We start from the raw sequence: 25,425 nt of genomic DNA on the forward strand, positions 1-25,425 counted from the left end.
CAGGGACGACAGTGCCCTGCTAACATCACCCTGTGTTGACCGTTGACCATTGACTTTGACTGTTTGACTTTGACTTTGACTTTTCCTCATTTTGGCCTAGTTTGCCTTGAAACTTTGACTGGCTTTAACTTCTTCATCCAGACTCGGATTTACGTGTTGTTCGCACCATTGGAATCGTATCGACAAGCACTTCGATTTGATTCAACTTTCAACTGAATTTGAAGACTTTGATCAGGAGGCAAAACTGAATCCATTTTGGATTAGAGAAGGAAGGAGAAGGAAGGTGTACTAGTGGAGAATGGGGCCTACAAGGAAAGGAAGAGGGCAGCAAGCATAAATAGAAGACGAGGGAACAGCATTTGGCAGCGCTATCAATCTGAAAATTATACTATTGTTTGTTTGAGCTATTGAGCCAAGTCAACATTGTGTTCAGCACACAAGGTTTCAGAGGGGAAATCTCAACTCCTTCGGTGGAATCCGAATGCCACCCTAGGGGAGCCATAGCTACACTTGTGAGCTGATCCGGGAGAATTCTATAGGTGATATCAAACTGTGCTTGGGGCATTTTGGACGCAGAAAGGAAATACACACTCCTTGGGAGAGTAAGCTACAGAACCGTGTTGGCACCGGGATTTTAGGGACACATTACTTTGGTATTTTACAGCCATTTTGTGGGAGTTTGGTGGGCTGAATCAGTGGCTACTCCTCAGGCCGAAATTCTTCTTCGAGTGCACATGCAAAACGCAGTTTCATTGGGTCTACGTAGTTCCTTGGGGAGAGACTTAGTTGTGGGAGGACTGACTGGGGGTTTGGAGCTGAGATTTTCCAGGAGGCATAAGGGGAATTTTTGGGAACATTTCTCAGCATTTTGGGGCTCATTCGCAGCAGATTTCTGGGTGGTACGAATTTTCCAGCAGGTGGAAGGGCTCACTCTAATTGGAGGCAAATTTGGAAGTTTGGAACTAGGCCCAACCCTTTCTGGGTTTCTCTGGGTTTATTGAGGAGAGGCCAAGACTAATTTGGTTGTATTTTTTGAGCACTCTAGAGGGGTAAAACACCAGTCCCTTTCCAACCAGTCGCAGCAGAATCCCAGGGCCAGCGCAGAAGCAGAAGGAGAAGTACCTGCTAGCTGTGTCACAGGGTTCGTCGAACCCAAAGGTTGAGGTCCGAAATTCGTCGAATTTCAAAGAAAATCTTAAGGTTCGTATAAGTTCGAAAAGGTTCGGTTCCTGCTGCGTTATAACGGCATTCATATTGTTTGCTTACGCGTTGAAAGCATTATATTATAATGCTTACGCGTCGAAATCTGCGTACATACATTATAATGCGTTAAAAGCATTATATTATAAGGCGTCAATTATAATTACGTTGTTTGCTTAAGCGTCGAAATCTGCGTACATACATTATAATGCGTTAAAAGCATTATATTATAAGGCGTCAACATTATTATAATTCTATAAGTATTACAATATTACAATGAACTCAACGTACATGTATTACAAGCAATACAATATGTTAACACATTATAATGTATTGAACTCAGCTTATATGAGGCATTACGATAGGCTAATGTATATTTTTTATTATTATTATAATAATAATAAATATAAGTTAACCTAATTTAAAAATTATATATTTTTACAAGAATTATTTTTAATATATTTTAAATTATGGTATTGTTATTTTAAATATTATAAAATAATATAACGTATATTTATGAAAAGTTATAAATTTATTGATAGTATATGATAAAAATTATAAATATATATTAATTATAAATGAATATAAAAGATTTATGTAATTTTAATTATTATATATATTTTTAAAATTATATACGTGAACGAACTTAATGGCGAACCTCATTCGAACCTCATCGAAAAATTCGAACTCGAATCGAACTTAATTGTAATCGAATTCGAATTCGAACCCGAACCATGTGACATTGCTGCTAGCATCCGGGCATCATGTTTTCTCACTTGGGACTTGTCTAGCTTGTTTTTGCAAGCCCAGGTGCATCTACTCTATGCTTATATTGTACTCTCATTGATTTATAATAAAATGGCTTAGCTTGGCGCAGTTTCGGGGAATTTCTGGGTGTCTAATTGCATGTGCAAAATTTTGTGTTACATGTGATGTTTTTGTTTAGTTATCACTGTTAATTTCCTCTTAGGAATATTACAATTCAACAATGTTCAGAATTTACATGAGTACTGGAACTTGATTACCAACTGAGAACAATTTGAACTAGTTCACAGCATGACAACAAATAACAAGACTTAGAACCCTAACTTCTCAATTCTAAACCATATAAATATTAATTATTCACATGAAGGAGCTCTAACTAGTTCTAACAATCAGATCCCTGATTATTAGGAGTCCGTTTATCCAATCTAATCTCCCACTCAGCTTAGCTGAGCCTAAAGATGTATTCTTGCTTCTTCCATCTAATTCTAATTTGAAATATAAATGAGATTTCGGGATTCAAATTGCTCATGTATTAAGTGGCTATCTGCATACACTGGCAGCCTTTTTTAGTCACCCTCATGAATGGAGGTGACATGATCCCTTGATTTACTCTCTCTGTTCCAAGATTGAACTGTACTTGGAGTTTTTAAGGTAGAGCATGTATGCAAGGGTCAAGCCACTTTTTGAAATGAGACCATAGGATTAACTCCAAGATGTAGACCAACCTCTAATAAACTTTATGTTATCAATCAACATTAAGGCACCTAATTCCACAACATAATCAACTCAAATAACTAAAACACCATGCATTTATCATGTTCTTATGAAAATAAACCAAACAGATTCATTTAAATCAGCATATGTTAACAGTATCTAGTTTGGTCATTAAATAAGTGTATTAGAGGAAGTCTTTTGTCTCTAAGGCTACTAAATGATGGTTATACTATATACTATATAGCTATAATGCATATCAAAAGAACGAGCAACATATGATAATCGTGGATCTAATCAAATCTAACACTCAATACATTTATAGGCTATCAAATATGAATTCAATTAACTACACAATGTGAGAACTAATATTTTCTCCATAAAAGAAACAAAAGGCACAGATCCTTATTCTGATCACATACCATCTTCACTAGATCAAAACGGAAAATCTCCCTCCTAGGATCTTTTGGGAAACCATCTCGCGACGTTGTTATAAAGGCAGAGAAGTTATGTTTCCCAATGAAATATTCGGCAGCCTGTCTCATGGCATCAACATTAAGCTTGTGGGCACAATGATAAGCATAAGCATGTTGAAATGGATCCATGATAGTACCATTGTATATCTTGTAATGATAAGTCTTCTTTGTTGCAGAATACCGTGCATGAAATTTGGGTTGTACTGCACTTATCTCCCTTACTCGAATATCATGAGGAAGAATGCCATTAAGGCCTGCATGTAAACTTTCCAACTGATCAAATGAGAAAGGAGTAGTGAAGTGGGCAACCTGGAATTAAATGTCAGAGTCAGATAATAAATAACATTTTTTTAAGAACAAGCACCAACAATAAAGCTGCTAGTGATGCTGAATGCAGTCACATAGAGGAGACACGTGTAATAAAAAACAACTTTCTTGAGAACCTGTAACTTAAATAACCTTTCCTAAAATGCACAGTGAATGGATTTTTTATGCTCATCATGAAGTAGTAGTATTTTCTTCCATTTCCTTAGTATTTTCTTCCTTTGCTTTCAACAGAATCATTTTTCAAAGTACACATGGACAGTCATTTATAAAAATGGCCATTGTTTATTTCCAATAAAAGAAACGTTGGTTGTAACAAGTGGCTTGAAAAATCATTTCTTTCTGACATCAAGAAAGAATATTGGAGACACATAATGAAATTTGTAGTTCCTGTTTCAAATTTTGGTATCAACTCATGCATTCAGTATCATTCCTTCCAAAATACCAAAAGCAACGGTTAGCCAATAGCATGAAGAACAAAAGGAGTGCTGCACCTACTCTAAACATTCATTATGGGCATTCGCAAAGTCACCACACCACCATTATCAATAGAGGGGTCATGTTAACCATGTACAGAACCTTGTGGAAACATCTTACATGAATAATATCACCGCCTACAATTAGGACAAATTACTTATCCATGAGAAATGGGTCAACTAATATTTAACCATAAGTGGAGTCATCAGATTTTGAACCCTTTCAAATGAAATCACCTCCATAGGACAACGAACAATAACATTTCTCTATATTCAGTTGCATCATCATCCTATTCGGATAAGGCCAGCTGTGAGGGGACATTGTCCAGGCAAGTCCCAGGCATATTAAGTTCAATTACTTGTTGGGCAGATTTGAATGTTTGGTTTTAATCTCATAGAACAACACGTTCTCCAATAATCTTGCACATGAAGGCACCTCCATACCATGCGATGACCTTTGTTAGAGTTAAAATGGATATATCTAGTCTTGATAGAGGGTCAATGCATGATCAAGATCAAATCAAAAAACTTCAAAAACAGTTAATACCTTGGAAAATGGCATATTATAAAGTCTTCACCTATGGATGGTAATAGGTGCACTGTGTAGGTGGGCATGAAGGGATGCCGCAAAAGGTTGCAATGCTATATGTTTCTGACCCAACCAATAGACGAAGTGGTGAACTATACCATGTTCCATTTATACGAGTTGGGACACCTTCGGTGCATGGGCCAGGTATGTGGAGTCTGGACTTAAGGGATTGAATGTCCCTTAGCCATTAGAGTTACCTTTTAGTGCACCCAAGTGCACTTGTTAGATGCATGGCACTTTGGATGGTTTGACAAACAAACCATGAAGGGGGCAGAGATACCATCACGCACAATCAAAGTTGGCGATGTGTGAGCTTGAGTCTATTATCACTTGGATTTTCCCTAGAGGAAAAATCCTAACCTCACTTAAAGAAAACCTAAAGATACTATCAGGAAAGCTACCCATTGTCATTTCGACAACCTTGCCCCTCACTTCTAGGTCTAGGAAATGGTCTCCTAACCTAAAGGGAAATTCACTATACTTAATCATAGGGCTATCGTTTAGTATGGGTGAGAATATGTTTAGGATTAGAGTCTAATTTACCCCAAAGGAAGTTGATCTAAGGCTACTTGGAAATTTTTAGAATGATCAAGGTTTAGTGTATGTGCAAATTGATGAAGTGACCAAAGGATATCAACCTTATGATTTAAGATAATGCTATGTGAAGTTTTGCATGAAAGATTAATCCATTAAGTATTACTCCCCTAAATGATGAAATTACAAGTGTTGGTTAAATGGAAAATATTGAAGCAACAAAATTTAGGGCATAAAAAGACTTATGAACAAGGGTTTTCCCTATACTACCTGTTGTCTAGCAGGCCTTGTGAATAAGCAAAAGCTAGAGGGCACAACAACACTTGGGACAAATGCCCACACAACCTATGTCCCCTATTCTTCTCAGATTTTCACCGACAAGTGGAGTCCCAGTAATACTCACTCGTGATAGATGTGTATCTATATAAGTTTAGAGTGAGGAAAGGTGGTTCATTCAATGGAAGGGTTCAACAAAAGCATGAGCTTTGGGAGAAGCTAGTAAGACCTTCCACGAAAAACCCCTTTGAAAGATGACTACACCAGACTTAAGGTTGAGATATATGACGAGATATGAGCACATCCAAGGTCAAGGTAGACAAGAGAAAAGGCAATGTAAGATTTATTTCAACAAGTACTAAAGCACACACCTTCAAAGAATCCCCAAGTTGAAGGATTAGCTTCTAGGGTTCCCTCTTGGTGTGATGGCTAGGGCATCAAATTTACGAAGAATCCACTATGGGAATTCCACCAAAACTTGAGGATCCCTAGAGGAGACACTTAGGAAGAATCTTATCCAAGCAAAATTCAAAATGCCTCCCTACAAAGGATTTTGCACCAAGCCCTAGGGGAGCCTCCCTATCCTTAAAGGGATAAAAAATAGAGGTGAAAAGAAGGAAAATTTTGAGTTGTAAGTGATCACCAAGGATTCAAGACTAGTGCCTGGCCATTAGGAGGTTAGGAGTCATGGATGATTTCAATATAGACACTTCGCTCTTCAAGGAGACCTAAAGGTATAGGCTTTCACTACCCTTTAGATATTTATACTTCTTTAGACACTTGTCAATGGAGTTTCAAGGAATAAAATGCATTAATTCCCCTAGGAACATTCATTCATTCACTATCTATGAGTAACACATGCAAAATTTCTCAATAGTTACAATCTTTCAATAACTAGGGCACATTAGATAACCATGAGATAATATCCCATGCATTAGACATCATCAAAATTCAGAAATTTATCATCAAATAGCACATACAAGATAGTGAAGAACATATCCATCCATAACAATGCCAATTAGAAGCTCCAAAAAGATAGCGAAATTATCCAAACATCAAAATTCATCCAAAAGTCTCCAAAACACTCTACAAGTTGCAGGTCTCAATTCTTTTCCTAGGCCGAAAATCCAAGTGATGATGGTTTAGAATGAGACTAGGTCTCATCTATTTATACATGTGCTAGGAGTTCAAATTATGAAAGACAAAGCCCCCTTTTACATGCCTAATATGTTAAGTAACCCGCCCATGATTACAACCCAACCATGATAGATTTAAAAATTAAATTAACTCTCTCTCAAGCCCACATGTAGCTGACGTCATGCATGCGAGGTAGGCTAGAGAGGCAGCGTTGAGGCCTCTTGTGCTAAAAATGTAGGAGAGGGCCCCAAAAATTATGACAAAGAGGGCAATTCCCTCCATATGCTGCAAAACATCTCCAAACCCTTATTTGGGCTTTGTGGGCTCCAAATGGGTCTCATGGGTCTCCAATTGGTTGAAAATCAAGTTGATGTTCCATCAATGAGGGCTAAAATATGATACATGCCCTCCCATGTCTCCCTAGGAAAGACACAACCTCCTCTGGGCCTTAGATCAACTGCCAAGTGTCGGGTGCAATATGTAGTTGGTTGGGGCAACATGGTCCAAGTGCATCATCATCTCTGAATAGCTGGGGCACGAGCAAGCCAATGGTGGTGTTGAAGAATCCCATGGTGTGGTAATCAATGCTCTGCATGGATAGAGGCCCATGGCTCTCAACGCTCACCCTACAAATTCCATTGTGATCCTCTAGAGGGTTTGGATCATGTTATGGAGGCCAAGTCCAAGATGAAAACCCACCTGCAATCCTGTATAAGATCCAATGTGTCTCCTCACCTTCCAATACAATGATTCATTGGTGCAATTGAGTAAATTAGCTTGTTAATCAAGGGCGGGCTACAGAAGTGAGGACTTCATAGTGGGTTTCCCTTTCAAATTTGGGGTTTTGAACATGTATTAGTGTTACCATCCTAGGTAGGAGTGGTTAATGAAGGACCTTATTAGGTGGTTTCAACCTCTCAGTGGATGACAAGTCCAAGGTACACCCTTCAAATGGCAGGTGTCGTGTGATGTAATGACCCACCTACAACTACAAACAAAATATGGATATTAGCATACATACGAGGCATCCATATGATAGCTTCATATGCATGAACCGTATATATTGCACTAGTAGACATACTGGCTAATATTGGAAAATGCCTAAGTTAGGGTAATGAATTAATTATCGAAATAAATTCCCATCTCACCAGAATATAATAAATATATCAAGTTAGGTACTTCCTATATATATACCACCCTTATATACCAAAAGAAAATATAATTTACATTACAAATTATATTGGAGTAAAATAAATAATATAATAATGTAATTTAATTAAAATTATAAATAAGGTGAATTAAGTTAATAAAAAAATTTTAATTAAAGTAATAAAGTCATGTTGACCCTAATTAAACTAATCAAATGAATCCTATGTAACCTATCCTTTTAAAAGAGAACCTACTCAATCAAATCTATAAAGATCATTAACAAGATCAAAGGTATGCAGAGTTCCACGTAACAAGGGATGACACAGAGACGGGTAAGGGAAGAAAAGCGGTGAGCTAGAGAAATAAAAAGGAAGGGAGTATGACTGAGAAAAGAAGGCTTTTGCTAGTGGAAAGGAAGTGTAGGGAGGAGGAATTTACTTAGATAGTCACAAACTGAGAGAAGCCTCAATTGCTCTTGGGTTTTTGGGCACGGGGGCAAAGTACCTCATTTGTGAAGTACTTTGGAGTTGGGTACCGAGGTTGTGCCCAGTTTGGCTGGGAGGTTCTGGTCATTTTGATAATGGAAGCAGGAACAGCAGCCACCAGGGACTTCATCAAACAAAGTTTTGATTTCAGGAACACTCCAAGCAAAATTACAAGTAAGTACTTATTGATGATTTACTAAAATCAAAAATGTTTGTCTACTTCATAATTTAGGCTTTTGTGCATTCTGTATGAATGATAATTTAGGTCTTTGTGTATGTAATGGCAAATTAGGGCTTTATAACTATTTAGGGCTCTACATGTGAAATAATGATGCAACAAAGTGGGGACAAAGGGAAGGCTCCAAGCCACATGCCATGGTATTAGGTAACTATGATGAAGAAAGCCCACACCTTGGGTATATGAATATAGGAGGGAGCAATCATGGTACATGAGTTACCCTAGCCTTTGTTTTTCCACCCTTCTTCATTTGTATTTTGTCTTTTATTGACTTCTCTTCATCTGACTGCTCGGGGCTTGTTACCACTCAAACAAGCAAGGGTCCTAGGAGGCGTCCTATAGAGCAACTACTAGGTCAAGTGGCAACAATGGAGCAATATCCCACTATAATCTCAGCTAAAGCTCCCTTCTCTTTACGAAATTTCACTAATGGGAGGAGTCTCGTTATTAGGGAAATCACTAGGAGAAATATAACAATGGTGTAAAGGAATGATACAAGGAGCCTATTCAAAGGAGAGACTCTAATGATAGGAATCGCTTGCTTTAGAAGCAAGATGAATGGCTCTCTAAGAAGAGCTAGAAGGAGACCTAGACATAGGGTTGAGGAGTATTTCTTGATAAGAAGTTCCCTAGACCAAAGAATCCTAGAAGAACAGGGTTTCCAAGCAATCCTTGTGAACTTGGAGTAACAAAGTTGTGGGACCACAAAAAAGCCCTAGTGGACCCAAACGAGGTCAAGGGTTTGGGATGAAACTTCAAACAAAGGGGCTTGACCAAGTGAGAAAGGAGAAGAAGGATCAAGAGATTGGATTTGACTTGAGATTTAGTACAATGATCCTTGATAAATCCACTAACCAAAGGAAACCTAGGGAGAATGGTTTACGAGCTAGGGCTTGCCAAAACTTGAGATTCCACCGTCGAAATAACTTCAAAATTGGCGGACCTCTCAAGGATAGACCAGCGCAGCTCTAGACCGCATTTCATCAATTTTGGATGGCTACAATGGATTTTGTGTGATACCCTAGGAAGCCTACTAGGGTTGGGGCTTGGAAAAGAGAAAAGGAGGTGAGAAAGATCTTCGTTTTAGTGATCACCTAGGACTAGACCAGTGCCTAGCCTATTGGGAGAATGGATTCAATATGATTCAATGTTTAGAGATTCCTATACCCAATCAATGAGTTTCCCAACAAATTCGCATGGCCCTAAAGGCAGCAACTAGGTTACTAGGAAAATTTATACTTCTTTGATGTTGCAATTGATGACTTATCAAGGTGATTATGAACAATCATATACCCCTAGGATATTTATTCACTATACTTTGCATAAAACATATGAAAGAGCCCTCACAAAGACAAGATCAACAAATTCGCATTTCATTAATGCAACTTCACCAACTTCATGAGCGAAATTTCTTCATACATTATACAAGTGACAAAATGAGAAATATACCATGAAAAATACACTTACAAGTATAGCGAAAATCTTCCAATCATCAATAGACAAAAATCGAAGCTCCAAGATAAAAGACAAGCTCTTCCAAACATCGAAATGCATTAAGATTCCAATTCATCCATCAATAAGGCTAGCGAAATTCTCAAGAAGAGATACAGGTCCAAGACCAGTAATGATCAAATGAAATGATCATCACAACAATATATATCCTCCCTAAGGGGTTCAATTTGCCTAATAAGGCCTAATAATGCCCCAACTAATAAAATAATGTGTAAAAATAACATTCCTTGGTGACAAGCCCACCAAGATAGCTCCATAATACAAAATAAGCCTCCCAAGAGGGAAAAATAATAGATACAATAGGTCGAAGGGCCATTGAGGAGGCCTAGTGGAGACCAATGTGTGCCAAGATGAATAAATGAGACCTAAACATAGTGATAAAGGAGGGGGGCCTTGATATCCAAGCAAATGACCTGTGGTGTCTCCAAGTGCCTATGGGGGCACAAGACATCCTCATGGGTTTCCAAATGGGTCGAACAAGCCTATATCCCATCTTTAAGGGGTTGGAAGAATGATGCAATCCCTCCCATTGTCTCCATTACGAGACACGTCTTCATATGGGCCCTTAATTAGCTGTCAAGTGTGTGGTGCAAGAGTGGAGTCGATTGGGCAAGGTGGTCCAAGTGCATCATCATTGTCCAATAGGTGGAACATAAGCAAACAATAAGTGAAACTGAAGGATCCCATGAAGTGGCAATCTTCTCTCTGCTATGGTGGAGACTCGTGGCTCTCAACACTCACCCTACAAATGCCAATATGATCCTCTGGAGGGCTTGAACCCCATATAGGGAGACCAAACCCCAAATGAAGACCCGCCTGCAACCTTGTATAAGATCCAATGCGTCCCCTCACCTTCCAATGCAACCAAACATTAGTGGAATTGAGCAAATGAGCTTGCAAATCATGGAACCAAGTGGACACTTCATAGTGGCATGCCCTTCTATAATGGGCTTTGTAACATACAAGTATCTCCAAGTTCAAAAGAAGGTTAACCAAGGACCCTATTAGGTGGTTTCAACCTCTAAGGGGATGACATGTCCATGGTACATCCATCAAAAGGCAAGTGGCACGTGATATAATGATGGAATGGAGTGGGGCATTATGGGAACGCTCCAAGCCACATGCCATAGTATAAGGGTAGCTAAAATAAGGGAAACCCACACGCAAGTATATGAATGTAGGAGGAAGCAATCATGGTACATGAGTTGCCCCGACCATTGTTTTTCCACCGTTCTTCATCTATTTTTTTCCTTTCATCTATTTTTCTTTTGTAACTGCTCGAGGCTCCAGGGGATGAGAGCATGATATGTAAGATATAACAGTGAATACCCCCTTAAGGTGGGGCAATTCATCACCCACCAGGGGTTGGGAGAATCATGGGTTCCTTAATGATGTAAGGGGGCACTATGAGGGGCCCTAGGAACCAGGATGATGGCCATGATAATAGGGGTAAAGCTCATGCTCGACTTTTGCGCACATGCTAAATTTGTATGTCCCAACCATCTTTTGCAATTTATGGTACATTTCTTGTTGAAAGTGGCCAAATTATGCTTTTCTTTTCTTTTAGCTGCATCAACCTCTGGGGCATCGTTCCAGGCCTAACCCAAAGTGTGGATAATGGGAAGGGGATACTAACTCCTTGTGGACCCAACAGACAAATGTGGACCTAGATGGGAAATATGGTGAATGGGGTTATAATGAGTAGAGGGGAGTGATGTGTATGGTGTCAAAAAACGGGACCACGCAACTAAAATCGGGTTTTCCAACATAGTGCCACCCATAAAGCTAATAGTTAATAAAGGAGATCCCACGGAACTAAGATACAAGGTTAACCATCAAGTTGGATAAAGGAGACAAGAGTACAAACCAAGCCCACTCTTTCCGTCGAATCCCCCCACTAATCCATGCCCAAAAGTGTCCATGACAAGCAAACAAAAATACCCAACTACACAATAAAACGCCATACCTTCTGGATTGGAAGGCCCACCTTCAAACATATGATCATAACAAATGGGCTAGGGAGCATATGACTAGCTCAGGTGGCAGAGATAGTGGCACATCGAGTCATCCGGTGGCTGCAAGGGGCTGCTAGCTTCCAGCGAAGGACCATATAGTAGAAAAAAAATCTCCTATGGATACTACCCACAGGTGGTGGGTAACATTAGGCTCCAACTGGGACATGATCTCTTAGAAGAGTGCACGAACGTACTCGAACGGGAAGGTCATGAGAACGCCAACAATCTCTTAGAACCGCAGACCTGTTACCTGCAAATATCAAAGACCAAGCACACAGGGCAACATATTTTTGTGGTGTCTTATGATCACCCATGCTTAATATTAGGCCATAAAATCAACAAGAAATAGAATTTTACTCTAATGCAATTTAATCTAATATGATAATATCATATGACATTAGATCTAATGTGAAAAATCAATATGCAGTGCATCCTAACCTAACATACATGGTTACATCATTCAAATGCTAAGTGTAATCATATAGCCAATGCAACCAACATATCCTCATACCAATATAAGAGTTTTCGTCAAAATGATTACTCATGCAATAAATCCAAAAGCCTACATAGATACAATCGAGTGGATAATGCAGGTGGGAGACGGGGAAATATCATATCCATATGGTATAGAACAAGGTCTTGCCCGAGGGGAAGGATACCAAATTAGAGGCTCGGATCCGTTCCTACAAGCACAAAATGGAAGAATGAATGACCAAGCTTAAGAACTCCCTATCATGATCATTGTTCATAATAGTATGCTTTGTGGTCACCACGAGGTCACGACAAGAAGGAAGAGAGGACTTGGGACATGGCGGGGTGCAACAAATCGGTTGCTCAATGGGGTAATCGTATTGGAAAGGAGCAATGATTGTGCTCTCACAATCCCGAGGGTATGATGGGGAATAAGGGATACATCTTATGGATGGTTCATACCTAGGAGGGGGAAAGGGATCATCAATATTGGAGGTGGTATGAGAACAAGAAAGGCCAGGGCTCATGAATAATGTAGCTATGTCATTGGGATCCTAGAGGAGGCATGGGAAAGTAAGTGCTTTGTCAGCATTATCATCAGTATCATATATAGGACCCGCTATCCTCAACAAATTTTCTTTATGGCTGCGAAAACAGTGATCCTCCTTTTCAATGGTGTGAGTACATATACCATTATGAGTGGTGTCCTAGAGAAAAGGAGAATCAATTTCAACCTCATCTTCCATGTTAGTATCATAAATAGGGTCATTATCAAAATGATGGTTGCCTACATCCCATTTTCCCTCATTAATGCATAGGAAATCAGAAATGTAATCTTCACAGGGAGTTACCATATTCATATCTTCAAGAACCTTTTCTTGGATGAGAGGCCCCATTTCATTATATTCATACTTATGGATTTCAATGGGGCTTTCATCCTGGACATGCTCATTCCCAATCCCCAAGTTTGCAACCTGAAGATCCTCCATGGGATAATGGTCATCACAATCTCCCTTATAGGGATTCCATTTTCCCATATGCCCCTCATTCTCATGAGGGTCCCCTATATTTAAATTTTCTTCAAGGCCACACTCATCATCAAATTGATTACATTCTATGGGGTTTTGTTGTTGATTATAATATTTTTCATTGACTAAGTCAATCAAGATACTAAAGGTACAAGTATGGTGAGCAAGCTTAAGGAGACGGTCAAGATCCCACTCGTAGGCACAATACAAACTGTAGATTTCATTGATTTTCAACCTACAATACTCAAATATGAAATCCTTATCCTTGTGTTTTATCAAAAACTCATAAAACTCAGCACATTGGTCTACAGTTTCTGTTAAATTTTCTTAGGGGTATATTGTTCTTTTCTTTAGATAATTGCATTTCATCAATTACATATTGAAATCACTCCATAGCATCATAATATTATTCAGATTAACCACATTATTCAGCAACATATGCAATTATATAGAAATAACAATATCATCATCAATGCAGCGGAACATAAAGGAACAATAGAAGAAAAACATTCACACATAAAGACACCGGGATTGGTCAGAGACCAGGGCAAAACCCACTACGGGGAAAACCCTTTCAAATTCTTCTTCTTATTAGATTGTCATTGAATGATTCAACAAAAGAGAGTACAATGATCCATATCTTCTACCATAATCCTATCCAACAAAATCAACTAAACCACATTAATGAGATGAACCCAACAATGCTAATAATCAAAACCTTGATTCAGAAGCCTGCAGTCAAGTGTCACTGTCTGCGATCAACTACTAAACTTTGTAGTCAACTGACGAAATATGCGGTCAACTATAAAATTCAAACCCTGGGTCTCAACCACAGAGAGAGTGTGTGTTAAAATTGGCAACTAGGGCCAAATTCCATCTTGGGACAGCTCATTTGATGGAGATGATGATTGCATTGGATTCCTCTTTTCGAGAGTTCCAAGATTGATATAAAGATCATCTCATTTGGACAAGCAGAAGTGTGATTTTGAATTTATGCCCACTCGTGCAAATTGTTCAGATCGACCTCATCATCATGTAGGCTCAAGAAGCCCAATGGATGTGTCTCTTCACCCACAACGAATTGTATGAATACAAGAGACCTCACTCCTCATTTGGCACATTCATCACTCACACATTCTTCTCTCTCTTTATTTGATTGATTCATACAACATTCAGTAGCTTCTTTCTCTCACACGTGTGGCAAGGAGAACGAGTTTCTAGGAAGAATTACAGGCCGAAATTTCCAAGTTCTAGGACAGGTTTGACCAGTGTTGACCAAGGGCTTGCTGATCGAGTTTGACTGCGTTTTTGGGGTCAAAGGTTCGATTTTTCTAGGTTGCATCTCTGGGCACAAAAACCGAGAACCTCTGGGTTGTTTGACTTGTTACCCACCATTTTATGAGTGATATCCCTAGGAGAAAAAATTTCTCCAAGATGGTCCTCAGCCGACAGCCCCTTGCAGCCACCAACTAGCTCATTGTGCCACTTCTCCGCCTCCTGAGCTAGCCATGTGGTCCTGCACCCCTCTGTCATGATCGTATGTTTAAAGGTGGGCCTCCCAAACCTAAAGGTATGCCTTGTCATTTGGTAATTGAGTATCGTAGTTTGCTTATCATGGACACTTCTAGGCATGGATTAATGGTGGGATTCAGGGGAAAAAATGGGCTAGATTTGTGCTCTTGTCCCCTAGACCCCTTTTTGGATATTAACCTTGGATTCTAGTCCCATGGGATCTCTTTTACAAACCATTTGGCTTTGGGGATGGTATTTCACAGGAAACCCTGATTTTGGTTGCATGGTCTCGCTCCCTCATCCGCATATATTACCCCCTTTCCACTCATTATTACCCCATTCATCATTTCTCCCACCTGGGTCCACGTTCCTCCATTAGGTCCACATTCCTCCACCGGGTCCACATAGGGCTAGCTCTTCCCTTCCCCTTCCCCCCACCTTGGGTCAGGCCTAGAATGATGCCCCGGAGGTTGATGCATCTTAAAAGAAACGTAAAAGCATAATTGGCCACATTCAATAGGAAATGTACTACAAAATACAAAAGATGGTCGGGACAAACACATTTAGCACGTGAGCAAAAGCCAAAACATGAGCTCTACCCCATCATCATGGCCATCACCCTAGTTCCTACAGGTTTTATGAGCCTCCTTCATCATATCGGAAACCATGAATGTCCCAACCCCTGGTGGGCAATGAACTGCCCTACCTTAAAAGGGGGTATCCACTACTATATCTCACACATCATGCTCTTACCCTTGAATGGGATGACTATGAAATTGTGTATGAATCTGATAACTTGGGAAACTATGCTATCTTGGCTAATTCTTTTGCTCCTTTGCAGGAGGAGGTGGAAAGTAAGAAAGATGGAATTTGGCACATGAATTTTGATGGTGCCCATTCTAAGTTTGGTAAGGGTGTTGGAATTGTCCTTACCTCCCCTCTTGGTCATATATTCAAGTTTGCCTATAGATTGGAATTTGATGCAACTAACAATGTAGCAAAATATGAAGCTTTGTTGTTGGGTCTAGAGTTGGCAAAAGACTTGAAAATTAAATTGCTTAGTATCAAGGGGGATTTTGATTTAGTCATTCTTCAAATAAAGAGTAAATTGCATGCAAGAATGATAGATTGAAGAAGTATCGTAATGTTGTTTGGGATAATTTAGAATATTTTGATGCATTAGATCTTCAAACAATTCCAAGAGAAGGAAATAAACAAGTTGATGAGCTGGTTGTTGTTGCATCTACTTTACAGCTTGGGGAGAACTTGATGGATGATAAGATCAAGATGGAGATTATTTTTAGACCATCAGTTCCTAATAATATTGAGCATTGGCAAGTCTTTAATGATGAAATCCAAGTGATTCGATTTTTGAATAATATGGAGGAATTTTCTGATTTTGGAGTTGGCTACAAAGAAGAGGGTTGCAATTATGAGGAGTGTAATGTTGTGTCAAATCCCACTCCTAGGGATCGTGTAGCCATGGAGCAAATGTTTGATAGGCATGATGCTTCAAAGAGAAAAGATGATAAGAAAATTGACCCAGGGGAATTCATTGAAGTAAACATTGGTACTCCTCATGATCCAAATATTATTAAAATAGGGAAGGGCACCAATGAAGAAGAAAGGAAGAAATTGATAAATTTACTTCAATAATATAGAGATGTTTTGGCCTTTTCATACAATGAGTTGAAAGGATATAAGGAAGATGTTATGGAACATACTATCTCTCTTAAGGATGAAAATGACAAACCATTTAGGCAAAAACTTAGGCAAATAAATCCTAAGTTATCCCCCTTGGTGCAAAAGGAGTTGCAAAAGATGCTCCAAGCTAGAATTATAGCTCACACTAGGCATTCCACATGGTGTTCAAACTTGGTTATTGTAAGAAAGAAGAATGGATCAATCAGGCTATGTGTAGATTTTAGAAATATTTACCATTTAACTAATATGAAAACATTATTACAAAGGGTAACAGGATCTGGAATGATGTTTTTATTAGATGGATTTTCAGGATATAACCAAGTCATGGTGAAGAAGGAAGACAGACATAAGACAACATTCACCACACCATGGGGTAATTTTGAATATTTGAGGATGCCTTTTGGATTAACAAATGCTAGAGCAACTTTTCAAAGGGCCATGGACTATGCTTTTAAGGTATAATTGGGAAATTTATTAAGATTTATCAAGATAATTTAACTGTTTTTTTCTAAAAATGGAATTTCCCATATAAGCCATCTAAGGCAAATGTTTGATAGGTGTAGAGATATGGAATATCCTTAAATCATGTTAAATCTATTTTTGGAATTGTTATCGCTCAGATTGTATAGGCACTGCGACAAAGCTCAGGACGGGGTTGTCACTCTGATCCCCACCCACTCTGTTCTAACTATCTCACAAGAGCAGGCTATGGGGGGTAGTCCCTATGGAATGAAGTGAAGGAAAGCAAGTTGAAAATCAACTTACTTGGGAGACACGGATGAGTGGCCTAGCCACTTGGTTGAAATCAAGCAAGATTATGATTAAATTAGATTTTCTATTATGAGACCAATGCCTTAATGGAGTCACAAATTCTTGCTTCTTGTGAATTGGAACCAAATGATCATATGGACACCCGCTGCTCGAATGATTGACTAACCTGTGTGAGATGCATGAGATTATGAGTGATTTCTATCTTGGATTAAGATTGGTTGAATTACTTAAGTAATTATGTGAGATTTATCTTAAAAGCACTTGACAATGTTATGATGCAATCTTAAACAAGATAAGCTTCAAGAGGTACACGTGTTAACTTCAAGTAACCAATTCACCAATTAACTCGAGATGTTATGCCAAGCTATGAGATCGATGAAATTAGCCAATTTCTAATGTATCTCAACAATAAATATTCAGAAAATTCAAACCTGATCAATGTTATAACAGCAGTAAGAAAATGCTAAACCAACAATGCTCATGTTTGCTCATTCATGCTCAAGATGAATCTTTCAGCAAAATTTCAAATCTAAAGTATAAATTGCAACAGTAATTTAACCCATAAATCAACAACTAGGGATGTCAGTGCCAATGCCCAAAAATTCCTAATAATAGTAAAAATTGTCAATCTTGAAGAAAATCAATTTTTAGAATTTTTTAGGGCTTGACTAAGAAAATTTCAGATCTGATATACTTATTTCAGCAGTGAAAGAGTGACATATCAGTAAGCTAAAACTGTTAGAAATATATAACCAATATTTTCAGAAATGACAAAATAAACTAAAACTTGAAAATTTCCAATTTGAGGGCTTTAGGAGAGTTTGATTCAGCGATTTTCAGAACTGCTAAGTTTATGACAGTAGTATATTAATGACAGATCAGCAAACTGAAAATACTACAAATAATCCCCACAATGTCTAAAAATAGTAAGTTTGCCGAAAAAAAGTGAAAATTCAGATTTTTTAGACTTTAATTAAGGATATGATTCAGAAATGTTCAGATCTGATTTTTCACAATTATGCAAAAACTTCCAACAAGCTAAAATGTCAGATCTAGGTCAAATTAGAAATGCCCAAACGGCAAAAAATTGTGAAAACAAAGATTTTGCAATTCTAAACAATTTTGACCATACAAAATTTGATTTTAGGACCTAATTATTTGTGTTTTGCTTGTCATAAAATTGCAGAAAAATAAGGGTTTAGAGATCAAACCCTAGGCCCAAGGCCTTGAAGATCCCACCGTTGAAAATTGTTGAAACTTTGGGATAATGTTGCTGCTTGCTAGATATGAATTTTGAGACCTTAATCCTACAAAATCGTTGTTTAGCCTTAAAACTTTAGATTAGGGTTTCAGGCCAAATTTGGGGGAAAAAGAGGTCAAGAAATGGAGATCAAGGTCACGGGAGCAGAATTTGCAGGGATAAAAGGGTCAAGATGATAGATCGGGGGTCAATAAGGCTGGAAAAGGCCACAGAGAGTCAACGCTGGGGGAGGAGAAGCCTCTAAGGCTTGACGCTGGGCAAAAAGGGCTCCAAGAGGAGGATGTTGGAGGGTTTGAAGGCTGAAAACGACAGGAAAACCCTCAAAGGGCAGTGATCTAGCCCTTTAGAGGGAAGCTAAGGCCAAAGGCTAGGCCCTAGAAGGCCTAAAACCTTCTACACTTGGGGTTGGAGAGGAGGTTGAGGCCACTACGCCTCACGGCAGGCCTCAGAAAGACCAAAAAGGGTGACGCGAGAGGAGGAAGGGATGACACAGACGCTGAGGAGCTGGATCAAGTCCCGTGAAGGACAAAAACTGAAAACCCTTGCTCTAAAAAAGTTTTTATGCTTCAGCTCTTTGATTTTCTGAAAATTCTACTATGGAAAGCCTGCAAAAAGTCAAGAAACTAGATCTTACCCTCAAGGACCTAGATATAGCTCTTATTCCACTTAACTCCTTGATCTAACCTGCAAAAATAAAAATAGAAACACCCAAACCCCAAATATATACAAAATAGATCTAAAACCCCAACCCAAGTTAGAAAAATAATTTACAAATTTATTTACAAAAATATACATGGGTTTTGAAATGGATTTTGAGAAAATTATTTTTTTAATATTTTTTACTTGAAAGAATGACTAAAATGCTTCAGAAAAATTAATGATTCACTATAGCCCAAGCGAAGATTAAATCCACCATATAAAAACTAGAGATCCAAACAACAGTGATTCTTGCCCAAGTCTGTGAACTTGGAGGCCAAGGACTGAAGTACCTGCAAACACTATGTATTTATCTCAAAAAATAATTTGTTAGATCACATGGAGAATCAAACCACCTAAGATTAGCCCAAAATTGTCAATAGCATGATTTTATCTGCATCTAATGAAAAAAAACAGATTTACCAATATTCAGCATAACATAGAGATGCCCGTAGTCAGCACATACCACAAATCAATAAGCAAGAACACCTTGAAGTGCAGCCCAAAGCATTTTATTATGATAGAAAAATAGTTCCCAATGGGACAATAGCTTACACAATGCTTAGCAGCAATTCTAGCTAGAGATCAAGGTGACTAGAGACTCAAATGACTCTCTAATTTATAGATAAATCCTCCAAGTGGAAAAATAACAGCTAGTTTCTTTGATCCTTGTCAAAATAATCTTGGTCATTGATAAATACTTCAAGATTTTTTAATCTTGGCCCTTGATTTTGTATTTTTGAGGAATTTTCGGGTTTATCATTTAATTCACTTTTAATAAGCTCAAAATTAATTATTTAGAGCTAATTTCATCAATAATTTGACTTTGACTTAACCACTAAGGTCCAAGGGTCCAAATTTTCTTGAAAAATACAATATTCGCTTGGTGGAGGACCTTTAAAAATTGATTCTTTCAAGACTCACGAATTTTTCCATTTGGAGAATTCATTTTCCTAGACAATTTAATTTTGACTCTAATTAATTAATTTTCTGGATTAGGATTTTAATTTTAGTTTGCTAGAAAAAATTAATTAATTTACACCTCGGGGGATTAATTATTTTTTCCAACCCTCTAATACATATAATTTTTCTTTTACAAGACTCAAAGAAGGAATACACATTCGTCTTAGACCCTCAAGACACATAACTATCTGTGACTCAATATGATCTAGTAAACCAATTGATTTGTAATAAAATAATTTATCCAATTAGCTTAAATTATTCTCAAACCACTTTTACATCAGAATCGACTAAAACACTAGGACTCACCTAATAATTCTAAAATAAATTTCACCCTAGCTTTGGGCGTTTAAGCTGGAGGGCAAAAACTCTTTTGATTAGCCGTGTCAAAAAACACAGGGAATTAGTGAGGTTGAAAAACCTCTTAGGATGGAATTTGTCATCAAATAATAGGCTTACCTAGGTTGTTACATAGACTCATGGTTTTACTAATATCATTTACAATATATAACTTGCAGAATGGGATGACTATGACACATGGACTGCTGATAAGTGATCCGATCCTCGTTGAAAAGATTGGCTTCCACTTCCTTGGAACTTTGACAATTTGAGTGCAATAGGAGTGACTGAGGGGAAGTTGCTTGGTCACATCATTTCAAAGGATGGGATCAAGATTGACCCTGAAAGAGTTGAGGCCATTGAAAAGATTCCTTTGCTCACAATATTAAAACCCTTCAATCCTTCTTAGGAAAAATCGATTTTCTTAGAAGGTTCATTCCAAATTATACTGAAATTGCTAAACCCATTCAAACCCTTTTAAAGAAAGATGTTGAATTTGTTTGGGTATATGAAGGTAGAAAAGGTTTTCAGGAAATTAAGGATTCTATTGTTAAAGCACTTGTCCTAGTGAGCCCTGATTATTCAAAAGAGTTTTTGATTTTCTCTTTTGCATCTGAAGATACTATTGCTGGAGTGTTGCTTCAAAAGAATAATGAAGGGCATGAGCAACCTATGAATAGGTCCCTTCAAGGGTCTAAGTTGAAGTATAGCACCATGGAAAAGCAGGGTTATGCCTTAGTCAAGTCTCTTAAGCAATTTAGAGTTTATGTGGGATATTCTAGAATAATTTCATTTGTCCCCCACTCTACTGTGAAGGACATTTTAACTCAAGTTGATTGCTTAGGAACTAGAGCTAGGTGGGTCTCAAAGATTCAAGAATATGATTTAGATATTAGACCTACCAAGCTAGTGAAGGGCCAAGGGTTGGCCCAGATCTTGACTGAGGGGAATGAGAAAGCGTTAGGAATGATTTGTCAGAATGATTTGGAATCAACTTCATCAGAACTTCAAAGATTGAGTCAAACTGAATGGTATAAAGACATTATTTACTACTTGCAAAATTTGTCATGTCCTAACCATTTAGTTAGTCATAAAAGAAGAGCATTAAGGCTTAGAGTGTTGAGAAATCTAAGGCATTCAAAGTTAAAAATTTATCAGCTTGATAATTGCTTGTGATGCACTTTTCCTTCTTATCTTAAAGTCTTTTCTTCGTTAGCTTATTAATGTGTTCTTTCATCAAGACAATTACCAAAATGCATAATAAAAGACAAGTGACACAGTATGTAGGCTTCTCCAGCCAGGGCCAAAACCTTTCACCTCTTGAGAGGAAAACCGGTCAAAATTCTTCTTCTAGATCTTCAATTGATAAGTACCAATACCTTGACACAGACCCTTGACCCTAGCATCCTCTCAAGAACCTTGTCACCAACCTTGATGCCCTGCCTCTTCCTTACTTCGCCTTTCTTCTTGATCTAGAACTTCTTCTTTTCAGCTCCTTCTAGAAAAATTCGATCTCTATCCTTTTTCATTGCACCTTCACAACTTCCCTAGAGATTCTCGGTCTCTAGGTCTTCTATAGAGAAGCTCGAACCTTGTCACCAACCTTGATGCCCTGCCTCTTCCTTACTTTGCCTTTCTTCTTGATCTAGAACTTCTTCTTTTCGGCTCCTTCTAAAGAAATTCGATCTCTATCCTTTTTCATTGCACCTTCACAACTTCCATAGAGATTCTCAGTCTCTAGGTCTTCTATAAAGAAGCTCGGTCTCTACTTCGATTACCCAGAAGAGTCTGTTAAATTGGCAACTAGGGCCAAACTCCATGTGGGTCGGCTTATTCATGGCAGCTGATATTTTTATTGGATCCCTCTCGTCGAGAGGTGTAGGATTGATCCAAAGATCATCCGATTCCGATAAGTATTTATGGAGATATGAATTTATTTTGTTTATGTAATTATAGTCAAGCCGACCAGTTCTTATGTAGGCTCTAGAAGCCCAGTCGACGTGTCTATTCAACCTCCTCGTTTTTAGTATAAATAGAGGAGGATTTGAAGTCATTTGAGAACACTCTTCATATGATCTCTCTTCTCCACTTGTTTGGGTTGTCCTCTCTCAAGGAGGACGTAGTGGAAAGGGTTTTCTATGAGAGCCCTAGACGCAGTCAACTAAGTTCACTTAGCCGCAGTTGAAAGGAGAGACACCTGTACGCAGTTGAAGAAGATCTGGCCGCAGTAAAGGAGGCCGCATACGCAGCTAAAGGGAAGGCCCTATCCGCAACAAAGGAAGGCTTGGGTAAGGCTAGATCCACAGCCATTGAGGAGACCCTAATACGCAGCAAAAGATGATGCCCTTACCACAGTAAGCCGCAGGCTTATAAGGATGATCCACACAGCAAACAGAGACCTTATACGCTGTTCATGGTTAGACCTTATACAGAAAAGGAACTCGAACTTCTTACCTTAGATTGGGCTTCAGGCAGAGGACACTTCAGCGGTATTGAAGTCTGTTCTCACTTGTTGGGAGGCCGAGTTAGGTAAGGAGTAGGGTAGGTCTGTTGTGGCACGTTGAAAGGGTAAGAGAACTCTGTTTGGGCAGAACGTAAGTTACAGGTAGGCTGTGTGGTAGGCTGCAGGCCATACCACCACAGCTAAACACTTGCGTGGGTCTGTTTTGGGGCTGTATTGTGCCCTAATCTCCAGCGTAGAAGTAGAGGGATCACACTAAGGTGGGCCGCAGGTATTGAAGGCTGTTTGAGGACTGTTCATGGACTGTTTGAGGGCTGTTGCAGTGTGCTAAAGTGCCCTAACCAGGAACAGTCAAGGGCAGTGTGGGACAACAGATTTGGAGGCAAGGTTGTTGTGTATTGAGTCAATATGTAGACCTTACTTGCTGTTGGGCTAAGCCACAGGCCATAGCCAGCAGCATAGATTGTGTTAAGGGTTGCGCAAATCAGTCTTGCAAGTATGGCAGTACTGAAACCTCAACTTGGAGCATGACTGAATAAAGGAAGAGAACTGAAGTTTGATGCACCAACTCATATAGCAGCGACAGCTAGTACTGCCGGAAAAGGACAACATTCTGGAAGATGTAGCATGATTGGATGCAGCATGGTTGGATGCAGTACGGTGATGAAATCACCTTGAAGAAATATGTCGTCACCTAAGTTTAGATCTGCAGTCCTTATCATCAGAGATTCAGATCTGCAACCTCATTATATCATCTTCATGATGAAGATCTCTTCTCTTATCTTGTCAAGTCAAAGTTTTGACTTATGATGTATATGTACTCTCTCTCTCTCTGTCTGCTGAACTTTGAAGATAAAAGAAGATTTGATCAAAGGGTTTCCCCACACATTGTGGGGTTTGTCCCTGGCTCGCGCCACATCTTGTGTCCTCTTGTCTTGGCTTGTCTTCTGCGTTTTATATTTATGTTCTATCTGCAGTTTATCGTAATGCTGATGTGATTGCTAACTGTGAAAATGAAAATAAATTGCTCTAGCATAGAACATACCAAAACTTAACATGGTATCAGAGCTGAGGTGAAGACAATGCCCAAGCAAGAGTGAAAGAGCAATCACCGAAGACAGTTGGGACAAGACAGAAGGAACAATGGGTTCCTCATAATTCACCTAGGGTGAAGTCAAAGCAGATAATGTTATCAGAATGGCGCAGTGGAAGATTCTGATGGTCCATCTTAAGATCACTTCATTGGGAAGTTCGGATCTAAGGGTGGAAGGAAAGGCGGATGCCTTGTTGAAATAAGTTCAGCCGTTATGCGAAGGAGTGTCTGAATGGCAGAGACACATCTCTTGATGAAGATAACAATCATTCCTGGGACATCTTCCATGATCAAAAGAATGACTGGTAATGCAGGTCATCAAGGAAATGGTCGACTCTTCCTCAAAAGCAAGGAACCCCTGAATCTCTTTTATGTACCTGATCGAACCTGATGTCCATCTCGGAAATGGAAGTCAAAGGCTACACAGTGGCACTTATCGATGAAAAGGTACGTGTTTGAAAATAGATCTTTTAAATATGTTTTTGAGTTCAGGGTTGTATCAAGTTGGAGGAAGTCCACTGGGGACCATGTCCATTGACTCAACACCGGAGGTCTGTGAGTCAGATGGTGACTAGGATGCCTGAATTCAAAAAAAAAAAAAAAAAGAAGAAGCATGAAGGTACATGTTTGAAATGTACCGAAGGAAAATATTATAAGGGGACCATTCCCCTCATGCAGCAAGTTCACAGGTTTGGAACAACCCGAGGAGTTTGAGACTCATGTATACAGGTGGAAGAAAGCCCTCTATGGCTTGAAGAAAAACACCTCGGGCGTAGTATGAGAGGATTGATAGCTGTCTAATGCAGCTGAGATTCACTAGGAGTGAAACCGATCCAAACCATTACTTGAAGGTTGTGGATGATAAACCTCTCGTACTGGCACCTATGTCTGACAGGTGCAGTCCCTCTCATTTATAGGAGACAGAGGGAGTTGGATTCTGAATATGGAAAGATAAGTTGCAAGCCTGTGACTACCTCAAGGATCTTAACTTTAAGAAGTTATATGGTAGTGATGTCGGACCTTATTTGGGAAATGCCTCTGAGTTTCATAAACTCATTCGCATTGATGTTCTTGGAGAACCTCCGTCCGGACATCTGTGTTGCAGTTAGCATGGTGAGCTCATATTTGGTTGAGCCTCACTGGATTGGTGCCAAGAATCTTCTGAGATATCTTCAGGGCACAATCTCTCATGAATTGAGATACACTGCCGGAAATATGAAACCACATGATTATTCGAATGAT

The 25,425-nt window shown here is 38.9% G+C and overlaps 1 protein-coding gene across 2 annotated transcripts in view; it reads right to left on the bottom strand.

Annotated features, from left to right (window-relative positions):
• LOC149169313 (uncharacterized) overlaps positions 1 to 25,425 on the bottom strand; it is a 160,989-nt gene that overhangs the window by 18,919 nt on the left and 116,645 nt on the right. For both annotated transcript variants that reach the window (XM_089428645.1, XM_089428643.1), the window contains exon 4: positions 3,099 to 3,461. In XM_089428645.1, coding sequence (XP_089284771.1) covers positions 3,099 to 3,461 — 363 coding nt within the window. The remainder of the gene's footprint in view (positions 1 to 3,098; positions 3,462 to 25,425) is intronic.

Source organism: Pinus tabuliformis, chromosome 4_2 (genome assembly GCF_031772625.1).
Source record: "Pinus tabuliformis cultivar Carrire ecotype Pingquan chromosome 4_2, CPIR1, whole genome shotgun sequence".
NCBI lineage: Eukaryota > Viridiplantae > Streptophyta > Pinopsida > Pinales > Pinaceae > Pinus > Pinus tabuliformis.